The sequence below is a fragment of the Ictidomys tridecemlineatus genome, chromosome 7, assembly GCF_052094955.1.
Source record: "Ictidomys tridecemlineatus isolate mIctTri1 chromosome 7, mIctTri1.hap1, whole genome shotgun sequence".
Lineage (NCBI taxonomy): Eukaryota > Metazoa > Chordata > Mammalia > Rodentia > Sciuridae > Ictidomys > Ictidomys tridecemlineatus.
Window position 1 is genome coordinate 77,154,932 of NC_135483.1, and position 13,708 is coordinate 77,168,639.

At 35.2% G+C, this 13,708-nt stretch overlaps 1 protein-coding gene across 9 annotated transcripts in view; it reads right to left on the bottom strand.

The window, feature by feature from the left end:
* Window positions 1–13,708, bottom strand: part of Sntg1 (syntrophin gamma 1) — an 800,188-nt gene that overhangs the window by 88,774 nt on the left and 697,706 nt on the right. For all 9 annotated transcript variants that reach the window (XM_078017191.1, XM_078017195.1, XM_040294069.2 and 6 more), the window contains 2 exons: window positions 13,352–13,468; window positions 11,637–11,708 (listed from right to left, as the gene is read on the bottom strand). In XM_078017191.1, coding sequence (XP_077873317.1) covers window positions 11,637–11,708; window positions 13,352–13,468 — 189 coding nt within the window. The remainder of the gene's footprint in view (window positions 1–11,636; window positions 11,709–13,351; window positions 13,469–13,708) is intronic.

Genomic DNA, 13,708 nt, shown 5'->3' on the forward strand with positions numbered 1-13,708 from the left:
TGATTTACATATTGCCATCCTAGTGTCTGTTGTATTCTGCTGCCTTTCCTATCCTCTACTATCCCCCCTCCCCTCCCCTCTCCTCTTCTCTCTCTACCCCCTCTACTGTAATTCATTTCTCCCCCTTGTATTATTTTTCCCTTTCCCCTCACTTCCTCTTGTATGTAATTTTGTATAACCCTGAGGGTCTCCTTCCATTTCCATGCAATTTCCCTTCTCTCTCCTTTTCCCTCTCACCTCTCATCCCTGTTTAATGTTAATCTTCTTCTCATGCTCTTTGTCCCTACTCTGTTCTTAGTTACTCCCCTTATATCAAAGAAGACATTTGGCATTTGTTTTTTTAGGGATTGGCTGGCTTCACTTAGCATAATCTGCTCTAATGCCATCCATTTCCCTCCAAATTCTATGATTTTGTCATTTTTTAATGCAGAATAATACTCCATTGTGTATAAATGCCACATTTTTTTTCCATTCCTCTATTGAAGGGCATCTAGGTTGGTTCCACAGTCTTGCTATTGTGAATTGTGCTGCTATGAACATCGATGTAGCAGTGTCCCTGTAGCATGCTCTTTTTAGGTCTTTAGGGAATAGACTGAGAAGGGGAATAGCTGGGTTAAATGGTGGTTCCATTCCCAGCTTTCCAAGAAATCTCCATACTGCTTTCCAAATTGGCTGCACCAATTTGCAGTCCCACCAATAATTAACAAGTGTACCCTTTTCCCCACATCCTCGCCAGCACTTGTTGTTGTTTGACTTCTTAATGGCTGCCAATCTTAGGCAGAGCTAACATCATCAAAATGGCAATATTACCAAAAGTTCTCTATAGGTTTAATGCAATGCCAATCAAAATCCCAACGGCATTTCTTGTAGAAATAGAGAAAGCAATCATGAAATTCATATGGAAAAATAAAAGACCCAGAATAGCAAAAACAATGCTAAGTGTGAATCAGGTGGTATAGTGATACCAGACTTCAAACTATACTACAGAGAAATAGTAACAAAAACAGCATGGTACTGGTACCAAAACAGGCAGGTGGACCAATGGTACAGAATAGAGGACACAGAAACCAATCCACAAAACTACAACTATCTTATATTTGATAAAGGGGCTAAAAGCATGCAATGGAGGAAGGATAGCATCTTCAACAAATGGTGCTGGGAAAACTGGAAATCCATATGCAACAAAATGAAACTGAATCCCTTTCTCTCGCCATGCACAAAAGTTAACTCAAAATGGATCAAGGACCTTGATATCAAATCAGAGACAAGGCGTCTGATAGAAGAAAAATTTGGCTACGATCTACATACTGTGGGGTCAGGCTCCAAATTCCTCATTAGGACACCCATAGCACAAGAGTTAATAACTAGAATCAACAAATGGGACTTACTTAAACTAAAAAGTTTTTTCTCAGCAAGAGAAACAATAAGAGAGGTAAATAGGGAGCCTACATCCTGGGAACAAATCTTTACTCCTCACACTTCAGATAGAGCCCTAATATCCAGAGTATACAAAGAACTCAAAAAATTAGACAATAAGATAACAAATAACCCAATCAACAAATGGGCCAAGGACCTGAACAGACACTTCTCAGAGGAGGACATACAATTAATCAACAAGTACATGAAAAACTGCTCACCATCTCTAGCAGTCAGAGAAATGCAAATCAAAACCACCCTAAGATACCATCTCACTCCAGTAAGATTGATTGCCTTTTAAAAGGCATTTCTATCATGATTACCATATTGATTCTATTCCGCAAAGGTTTATTTTTTCTTATGTCTGTTTTGCAGTTCTCTTTATTTAGCAACTCCTGGAATGCAATGCTTTTAAACTGCATTTTGACCTACAGAACATTCACATGTGAATTAGAAGACTCATTCCCTGAATGATTTAATAATTATCAATATGACATCTTACCACCTCCACCTCCTTACTTCAGCATGCATTTTCCACAAATGAGAACATTAGGACATCCACCCACATAACTACTATACAACCATAAAACAAGCAATTTGACTTAACATTTTCATCTGATCTTTGTCCTTCATCCATAACCCACTGCTTCAGAATAATCTGCTGCATGTGGATTCTCTCTTTAGTTACCTTCAAGAAAGACAGTACCTTAACCTTTCCCTGCCTATATGAGTTTGACCCCATTAAAGACAAAAGGATATTTTGCAGAATGTGACTTATCTGGGTTTGTCAGGCATTTCCTTGTGACTACCCTTGATTTGGTCAAATCATATTTAATTTTGTTAGATAAAATTAGATTCCCTTTTCTTGCATTAGATTGGTGGTTTCCTCCTGGTTAGATTCAGTTGACACAATTTTAGCAGAATTGTCACAAATCTGCTATTCTTCTATTTGTAATATTCTACTATTACGCTACCAGAAAAGCATGATTTGTATTTGTCACATTAATAAATGGTCATATTTGTCTGTATATTCCAGTGGTACTATCCCCCTTGTCCCCTGAAACTTACCTTCTCCTTTTGTAATAGGTAATTTGTGAAGAGGTACTTTGAAACTGTACAAGTACCCTTCACCTTATCATGTTTTCCACTTATTTATTTGTATAGGGTGAATTCATGGCTCCTATTTTATTAACAGGATTAGAAACCATTACTCCTATATTTCTTTTATCCTAGATTTGTTTACTTTGTCACAGAATTACTTATCAGTGTTTATGTGGACAGAGAAAGAGGCAGTGTCCAACTGTGTGTAATAACAAGGAATATTGAGACATACTCTAAAATTTACATCTTTGCATCTGATATTTACTAGCTCTGAGTTCTTGAGTCATTTATTTACTTTTCATTTTTCTCAGTTTTCATATCTGCAAAATGAGAATAATAATAATAATCTAATAGTGATGTTGTAAACATTAAGCTAATTAATATAAAAAGCACTTGGGACACACTTGGGACACTACAAGCTTACATACTTGTAAGCTTCATTTAGGTTTTATTTGCTGTAGCTTCATTATCAATACATCTGAAGATGCAAGATTTCCCTGATTAGTGGTCCCAGAACAGATGTTCATGCTCAGTGTTCCAGAAATTTAAATTTACCTTTAAATTTGCTTCATCTGAAAGATATGTTTCTGGGTGCAGACATCTACAATTTATGCCATTTCTTTAACACAGGACCTCATGAGAGTAGATAGTGGGATTATAGAAGATGACCCTTCAGTATTGATCACCAACCTGACTATTTGATTCTGTCCTGTTTTTCAATACAGTTATTCCCCAACGGTGTTCTTGAAACAAAAGGAGACTCCAGAATGTGAGCTGGTGGTTTAGGAAAATAATACAGTTAGTACTGATTATAATATCCACTTCTCTGCTCAAACACGAGATGAAGTTTCCCTTTGAGCAGATGAATCCTCAGAATACTATTTTGCAATGTACAATGTAGTACGGTAAAATATAGAACACCACAGTTGTGCTCATTCATGGTGGGAGAATTTCTTATATAAAAAATGAAGATTATATTTATATTTTATTTGGTGTCTGAGGAAATTTACCTCCAATCTTCAATTACCCATGTAAAGACTTTCTCAAAGCAATTAATAGGCCTTAATGATTTGTATTTTTGATATCCCTCCTACCAGCATGTGTTGGACAGTGAAGCAATGTTCAGAGGTGAAAATATTGGATTTTGAGATCTGTAACCTCATTAGTGGATAAATCCATTCCAAGGATTAATAATTTGAATAAACTACTAGAAGATAATTAAAGATAAGTGAGCATGGCTGGTGGAGGTAGGTCACGAGGGTTGTACTCTTGGGGACTATATCTTGTACCTGGCTCCATATTCATTCTCTCTCCCTTTCTCCTCTCTCTCTCTCTCTCTCTCTCTCTCTCTCTCTCTCTCTCTCTCTCTCTCTCTCTGTCTCTCTCTCTCTCTCTGTCTCTCTCTCTCTCTCTCTGTCTCTCTCTCTCTCTCTCCTTCCCAATTGTCATGGACTAAGTAGCTGTGCTCCTACATACTTTTATTTCATGATGTTCTGCCTCAGACTTAGAGCAATGGAGTTTGTTAACCATGAACTAAGATATCTGAAACAGTGAATCCAAACAAAACAAACAGAACAAAACAAAACAAAAATACTGACATTTCTCTTCTAAGTTGTTCTTGTCAGGTATTTTGGTCAGAACAATGAAAATATAGCTAACATGTAGGCTTATGACAAATCTTATGTAGAAAATCAAAATAAGAAGTAGGCTTTGATTTTAACTTGGTTGGAGTGTGGATACATAGGCATACTCAGAAATGGGTGATGACTGTATAAGCTGCTACTGCTTTTGTAGAAGGCAATTTGGATACATAACTCTAATATCTTCAATGTATTAAAATATTTTTCTACCCAAGATTAAAAATTCAAAATTTAGATTGAATAAAATGACATAATTTTCATAAAAATCTTTAAGAGAATATCTTAGCTTGTTATTATTTTTCCTTGTGTGTTAGTCAACTTTTCATTGCCATGCCCAAAATAACTGATAAGAATAACTTAGAGGAGGAACAAATTGTTTGGGGCTCATACTTTTATATATCACAGTCCACTGTTGACTGCCTCTTTGCTCTTGGCCCAACATAAGGCAGAACTTCACAGTGAAAGGTATGGTAGAGGAAAGCTGTTCAGCTCATGGCGATAGGGAAGCAGAGCGCATGAGAAGGAAGAAATGAAATAATCCCCCATGACATGATCCCAGTGACCTACTTTCTCCAGCCATGCCTCATCTGCCTCCAAATACCACCCAGTAACCCATTCAAATTATTAATTCATCAAATAGGTTAATCTACTGGCTATGGTAGGTTTCTGATACTCTAATCATTTTATTTCTGAACATTCCTGCATTAACACATGAGCTTTTCAAGGGACACCTAGTATCCCTTTATTTACTTAATATGCTGCTACTCTAATAGAATGAAAAAAGTGTAAAAAGTGCTAATGTCTGCCATTTTTTCCAGACTTAATACATGTGTTTGAGCTACCTTATATATTATAAAAGTTAACAATTTTCTGTTAAATAAAACATAATAATTGTTGTGATATATCTGAGAGTAAGAACAAATGGGGAAAGAAACTTAATATCAAATTAAGAGATTAAATGAATTAATACAGATAAATGATGGGTTAGAAAAAAATCTATGAAAGTTATTGGGGTTTTTTGAAGTTCAACTGACAGAATTCATAGAAAATATTCAAAGTGGCTACTTGCATTAAAACGTAGATCACAAACTGCATAATTCTATTTTTTTCAAAAACATTTAAAAGAGAAATAAAATATTTAGTGCTTGTAGATGTTAGAGTGTCATATATCATTTTAATACTTCTTTTTTTAAAAGAGAGAGAGAGAGAATTTTAATATTTATTTTTTAGTTTTCGGTGGACACATCTTTATTTGTATGTGGTGCTGAGGATCGAACCCGGTCCACACGCATGCCAGGCGAGCGCTCTACTGCTTGAGCCATATCTCCAGCCCTTAATACTTTTTTTATAATTGTAGTTATTTAAAACATTATAGTAAAATATATTAAGTTTAAATAGAATATTTTAACATGGTATTACAAAACAATTTAGCTACTTTGAGAATAGGTGGAAAATAATTTAAGCCTAAAAATGAATACAGAAATGAATTCTAGATTGTTCCTGTGAAAAAGTAATTAGTGCATGGATAGGGAGTATACAAAAAAAAACATTTGTTGAAGTGATTAATTACTGGAGTCCAACTTTTTCCTTTCTTCTGTCTCTTCCTTCCTCTCCTCCCTGCCCTTTCTCTTTCTTCCTATTAATTCTTTTGCTAAAAATATATATATTTAGAACTCAATTCAGTAGCAGATTTGATTAAGTATTTCACAAAACTAGATTTGGGTTGGACCTCCTTTTCAGGTGCGGTTACATCTTGCCTTCTTTTGTTAACAAGACCTCAAGTATTTCAGGACATTCTTCAACAATTAGTCCCAATATAGAACTTAAACCAGGCAAAGTATTGATTAAGGAATGAATTGTATTTTTCATTAGATCTTGCACTATAGACAACTTCAGGTTTAATCTAAGGTTCTTTGTGAGGAAAATATTTCGAAACATTTCTGAGGTAATTATATCTTTGCTACTCTGACTTTAGAGAGTTCTGATACATTTGGTTATATGTAGATGTTCCAGGATTTCCTATATTAATGACTGTTTAGGAGGCGGATAAACATCTAGCATAAAACAGAGGCGACTCTTCTTGGTTACAGAAATAAGTATGATGACATGGAATGATTTTATTAAGCATCTGTGGAACTTCTAGTCTACAGCAAGATGGCCAACCAGAAGCTCCTGTTTTTTTTTTTTTTCCATCCCCACTCCAACAAAACCCCAAACAAGGAATAAACACCTATATTTCAACCAGAATCCAGACAGGAGAACAAAAAAGAAGCAGTTGGAATCCTGTATAGCCCAGAGGCAAAGGATGGCCATCTATGTGAAGAAGTGAAATTCCTTGTTCTTTCTACCTCCATGCTTTCCTTGTGGTCAACCTGAGATCAAGAAGGTCTTTTCCCTGACAAAACAGGTAAGCAAGAGGAGGCAGACAACCTCTTTTATCTCTGAAGACATGAAAGTCTTCACTAAGAGAGTTCTGATAGGATTTGAATGTAGGTGACCGAGCTCCCCAGAGTTCACCGGCTACCGTTAGAGAAGAAGCTGAAATGTCACCTTCTACCTGAGCCTATGCTGCTGCTGTGCTGGGCCATCTTGGAATCAGAGCCAGTACTGGAGTGGTTTCTGCTTTGGGGGTAGGTAACCCTTGATGAGGCCAAATCTGCATGCTGCGCACCCAGTAGCAAGCAGACCTGCTGCTCTGCCTTAGGCTCTAGGGCCAGACTACCACAAAGCAGATCATCCTTCCTTTCAATGACTGATCTCCCTCTTGTTAAGGTGAAGCAAAAGTGATGCCTTTCTACCTGGGAACCCAGAACTTTACTCAACCAGAGCACTCACATCTCCTGCACCACAACAAGGGAGCACCAGCCTCCAGGTTACCTCAGACTTCCGGCACAGGGGAGCTGGAGTGCTCCAGAGCACATGCAGTGCCTCACACCTCATGCAGGGACCTTAAGCCTCAGGTACAATGGGGCTGCTGCTCGCTGATCCCACCAACATCGCTATCAGGGCAGGACCCCAACTTCTACTGGTGCTAAGCCTCTGGCACAGAAGGACTCTTTCACCTCCCAGTACACAGAGCTCCATCCTTAGATATCTGAAGGGTTTGTTGACCCATGTGGCTCTATCTTCTAGGGCTAAACAGATATAGGAAGGCTTGTTCCCCTGGGAATCATAGTCTTGGCTGAGTTGAGCCACCACATCCTCCAGGTCACAAAGTCATGGCACCAGCCCACTGTGAACTGGGCTAGGAACCCACAGTCTAATCTGCTGATTCTCTCTGGAGAAGACCATCATTGCTCCCTAAGCTGCAGTGGTACTATTCCTGGAATTGCTGATACCCCACCTGACCTCACAGAGCATAGTGGACCCTTGTGTCCCACCATCCCAAGTTCCAAAGTCACCACTGCATGCAACCCCATGTCTTATTGGTTCTGGGTCCTGAATTACATCTGTAGCCTGTTCCCTGGAACAGCCTCCAGGGGGTCCCTTTCTCTCCATGCTGTGTCAGGATTATGTCCTGAATCCCAGGGTCAGAATCACAGTTGATACCAGACTCTGAGTATATATCTGAGTTGCTGGGTGTGCCTCATAGCAACAGACTCTCTTAGTAGGAGAACTATATTCGTTTGTGCTGTGGACAAAGAATAGGTACCCCAGCCACAGGTGTTTTGATAGTTTTAAAAGTCTCTGAGCTCAACAACCTATTTTCACAGCTGTTCCAAACACCCGAGTCCTGGATCCCAATCTTGTTTTGAATGCCTGTGAGTCATGTCACACTGAATCCCCCCACAGTATTCCCTACCATGCTGAATACATGGTATTCAATACAAGGTATTGGTATTCAATATAAAAATTGGTATTCACTACCAAAGCCCTCACCCTAGTAACTTATGCAGCCACTATCACTGCCACCAATTCCTGTAGCCTAGAAGACAGAAGTACCCATGGCCATAACCAACAATGATCAACTGAAAAAGCTCACAGAGACCACAGCACTACATCCATGTGGAACTTGGGGCACCACATGCTGTCCCACCACCACCATCAGGCATCAGGTGAAGATATGTAGGTAAAAATCTTTGCAAACAAAGAGCTACTTCGTAAAATCTGGAACCAGATACGTGAACACCAATTAAGTGACAGAAGAAACGTGAAAAGGTGAGAAAACATGATTCCACTGGAGGAGCACAGTAATTCTCCAGTAACTGACCCCAAAGAAATGGAAATTTTATGAATTATTTGAAAAGGAATATAAAATAATAAATATGAAGCAATTCAGTGAGATATGAGAAAACACAAGATTCAATGAAATCAAGAAAAGAATTCATGCTCTGAATTAAAAACTCAACAAAGAGAGATACAAAAAAGAATTAGAAATCATGAAGAATTCAATTAATGAAATAAAGATACAATTTAGAGTTTCAATGTTGGAATAAATCAAGCAGAAGAAAGAATCTGTAAACTCTAAGATAGAGTCATTTGAAATGTCTCAATCCAAAAAAGTAAAAAGAATTAAAAAGAATGAAGACAATCTACAGGACACATGGAACACCATCAAGTGGAGAGATATTTTATTCTGGTAGTGCTAGAAGAAGGGTCAGAAGAAAGGAAAAGAAAAAAGCTCTCTTAATAAAATAATTGCAAAAAAATTACAATATCATTGGATACATGAAGCTCAAAGTTTCCGCAACTGAGATCCCCTCTGAGACACATTTTGACCAAGCAAAATTCAGAAACAAAGAAAGGTTGTTTAAAAAAAAGAAAGAAAAGAAAGAAAGAAAGGAAGGAAGGAAGGAAGGAAGGAAGGAAGGAAGGAAGGAAGGAAGGAAGGAAGGAAGAAAGAAAGAAAGAAAGAAAGAAAGAAAGAAAGAAAGAAAGAAAGAAAGAAAGAAAGAAAGAAGGAAAGAAAGAAAAGTTGTATCAAGTCATTTATAAGGGGGTCCCCTAGGCCACCAGACAATGGGATAATATATTTAAAGATCTGAAAGAAAAAAAAAAGAAAAAAAAAACTTCTTGCCAAAAATGATAGCTGTAGCAAGCAAGGTAATTCTTCAAAAATGCAGGAGAAATAAAATCTTTCACAAACAAGCAAAAGCTGAAGGAAATTATCACTGCCTTACAACAAATGCTTATAGGAGTTCTTCAAGTAAAAATGAAAAGATGATAATTACTATTATTAATGTATATAAAAATATAAAACTTACTGATAGAAATAAATAGACTGTCAAATACAGAACAATCCAATACTGTAACTGTGATGTTTAAATCATACATATTCTAGTTTAAAGATTAAAAGGAAGAGTTGAAAATAACCAAGACTTCACTTAGTTATTACCAAATTCACAATATAAAAATAAATACTGTGTGTGTGGTGTAAGAGTTCAGAGTTTTTATAAGCAATAAGCTGTTGTTTTCAGCTTCAAGTGGTAGATTATAACTGACAGATGTTTTTTATAAGCCTCGTGATAACCACAAAGCCAAAAATAGCAGATACACAAATAATAAAGGAGAATCAATGCTTAGAGATAAAGGAAATTATCACCATGGCACAGAGGAGAGGAAAAAAGGAGAGGCAAAGAAAGGGTAAACTAGTAAATTATTACCTATCAAAATAATCATAAATACAAATAAATCTTATAATGGAAGAAGATATGATTGGCTGAATGGATTAAAAACCATGATTACATATTTCTGTAAAAGATAGACATAACCTGAAAAGGAATACATAAATACAAAGTGAAGAAAGTAGAAAGATATATTCCATGCAAATAGTATCCAAAAGAGTGCAGAAGTGGCTCTATTTATATATGATAAAATATACTCCAAGTGTGAAGTTATCACATGAGACAAAGAAGTTCACTATTTAAGTATACATTAATTAAAGTTTTTAATTCATCAAGTTGGCATAACAATTATAAATGCACCAAATATTGGAGCTTGTGAATACATAAAGCAAACATCTATGGACATGAAGAAAGAGAGTAATATAATAATACCAGGGATAATTCATACTACATTGAATAATGGATATATCTAGATAGAAAATTAATAAGAAAATACAGAATTCAAATTGTCCTTTTGATCAAATGGACTTAATATATGCAGAAGTCTTCATCCAATAGCAACAGAACACACCTTTTCCACCAATGCACATAGAACATTCCCCAAGATAAATCATATGCCAGTCTATAAGACATGCTTTAACAAATTTAAGAGGATTAAAAATCATATCTGCAATCATTTCAGACCAAAATGCTATAAAAGCAGATATACTAACAGGACAATCTTTGGGAAATTATTCAATATTAGGACGCTAAATGACATGCCCAAGAACATTCAATATGCCAAAGAAGAAATAAAAAGAAAAATAGAAAATCATCTTGAGACATATAACAATGAAAGCATAGCATACTCAAACTTGTGAGATGCAGCAAAAACCATGATAAGTCCCAAAACAATGATTTAAATATGCAGAAATAGATAACAAGATAGTGTTTACCAAGGATAGGAAGTGGGCATAAATGGGGATATATAAATCAGAGGATGCAAAGTAGCAAATATAAAGAGTGGACAAGTCTAGATCTCTAGTTAATAAAATAATAATATATATTAGAATCATGATAAGTGAGTAGATTTTAGCTGACCTTAGTACAAAACCCTAAATAAATTGCTAAGCCACATTATAGATATAAAATTTTCACTAGTTTCGTGCATCTGCTATGTCGTGTTATAGACTTTTAAAATATCCAATAAAATAGTTTTTAAAAATAAAGAAACCAAAATTCTTTATTCTTTAATTTATTCCTATTTTAACTCATAAAAAATTGCAAAAATCAATGGGAATTTTATAGAATTCATAGACCTGTTATTGCAATAATCTTCCATTTCACGTAGAAAAGTAATTGATTTGTGGTAACTGTAAGCTTTTTCAGATACTCAGAGAGTTAGTCAGATACTAACATAAAAAATACAAACAAGGTGTGCCTGATGGTGCACACTACAATCCCAGTTATAAGGGAGGGATGTTACTGTAGGAGAATTGAAAGTTCAAGGCCAAGCTGGGTAGGTTGCAAGACTGTCTCAAAATAAATTTATGCATGAACTGCTGGTGGGTGTAGCTCCGGGACAGAGTGCTTGCCTAGCGTGTGCAAAGCCCTGGGTTTGATCCCAGCTAATTCAACTCTCTGCTTTTCCTGGATGAACTGCTACAAAGCATCTCTTTGTCCATCTCCAACTGAGGAAGTACAATATATGATTGTGTGTTATTCTGCATTATTCTCTGTATATTTTTCTACATTCTATATTTTCTATACACACACACACACACACACACATACACACACACTTTGTTTTCTTTGTCTCAATATTGTCTTTCATTTATATCTCTGGATTGCTCATTTTCAGAAAGTAATTATGAGCACCAGAACCATCATTTTCTGAGGAAGCACCATTAAAAGAACTACTACTTATTGCTCATACCTTGAGAACCTTGCACATAATCTCATAAACTGAGAATGTTTTCTCTGCTCGAGTCCAGTCCCAGGTAGTCACCTTTAAAATATGAGGAAAAAAAGTCACTTTTTTTTTAAAGACAGCTTCTATTCCCTCTTTATTTAATTTGCACAAAATGGTCCATGATAAGTGAAACTTTAACAGATCTTTTAGTCTCTCTCTTTAGGAAGTTGTTTTCAGAAGGTTTCCTTGAATAATTTTGATTTATCACTACTCTCTTCCTTTTCCAAATAACATTTTATGTCATGTGCAACAATTTCCATTTACTCAAAGTTTTTCATCTTATAAATAATGTGTATATTCTTACATTAAGTATTTATATTCCACATATACAATTTTTTTCTTGGTTTGCTATCACCAAATTCAATTTTTAAAAGGCATGATTTTTGTTAGAGGTTCTCTCAAGATGGCTTAAGATACTATGAAAACATCAGCACTAAGAAGAAATTGATATGCTTATTTATGTTTGAAATAGATTTGTCTAATCATAAGATTATTCAGTTAGAATGGTAGCAAAAGATATAAATGTTTGTGTGTGTGTGTTTCTGAACTTTGAATTTCATGAGAAACATTCAAAATATTTGCATGTCACATTTGAGAATTCCCAGATACTCTGTATTATTTAATTTGAAAGTAATTGGGCTGGCATTTAGTATTTATATTCAATAAATATTTATTGAATGTCTCTTTGTCTATAAAGCACATATTTCCAAAAGCAATAGGTATTCCATTCAATAGATATTCACACACATTTAGTACAAATCCCAGAGTATAGAATATAGATATAGATTATATCTATATATATTATATAGATATAGATTATATTATATAGATATAGAATATAAATTATCAAAAATTCCATAAATTTGATTTAGAATATCTATAAAAACAAACTTTGACAGTAATAACTAATAGATCACCAGAATGTATTTTGATTTTCTTTTTTGTATTTTGATTTTTACCAAGGACAAAACACTCTAATTTAAACTTTTAACATTACAAAAGTTCACTAAGTTGAGAAAGACTAAGCACTGACTTCGAACATTCTGAGGTTTTCTTACTTTTACTTGTTAATAATAAATTGAAAACTTATTGTTAGTAAAACCCTGACTTAGCTTTGATAGAGAATGTGTTCCTCCTACATGACTGTAACAATGTTTACCTTTGTGTTTACCAAGTGTTTATTTGTTTATGCCAGGTATATTAAATGGGCTCTTTTTTAAAAGTCTCTTTGGGAATATGAGATTAATAATATGAGTGTTGGTTAATATATAAAGAACATTTAAAATCACTTCACTTTCATTCATTTTAACACATTAATTTTTAAAATGTGTGTTTGATAAACAAAATACAGTGAAATAGCTTGGAAATATATTTTGAAATGTTATTGATGTCTTCATGGGATTTTTTTAATCAGCATTAGGAATTTATTCATTATTTATCACATTTAATATGTAAACAGAAACATATTTCAAATTTTTCAGAGTTTAGAAAACCAATATTTAATGCAATAATGTATATATTTAGCAGGTTATTTCAGGAACTTTTGGGTTGGTTTGTATTCTTTCCTGTATCTTATTTTCAAAATACACCCGTAGTATTTTACTTGGTATCATTCAGATGATGTCACTCTGTTGTGGCAAGATTGTGGGAAACCCATAATTTTTGATAAAGACACTTACTGGAGGTGCTGGAAACTTGTACAGACACGAGCCCCTCAGGGCTAGAAAAGTCGGGGAGTACACACGGTCTTGGAGGGGGTCCTGCTCCCGCACTTCACACCAGCCCATGTAGACAATCTACAAGGAAATTAAATACAAGTGACTGTCCAAAGAGCTCTTTGTACTCACCTTAAATAAGAGAATGTGAACATTTGATGAGTTTACAATATAATCCCTTATCAAGTGCTTATTTATGCAAGACAACCTGGCATAAATTATATTTTCTACTTTTCTACCAGTTCCTATGATTAAAAAAATTATTTCTAAGAGTCCATTGGCTCATCCATTGGTTTTGCAATTAGTGTCATTTATTATATG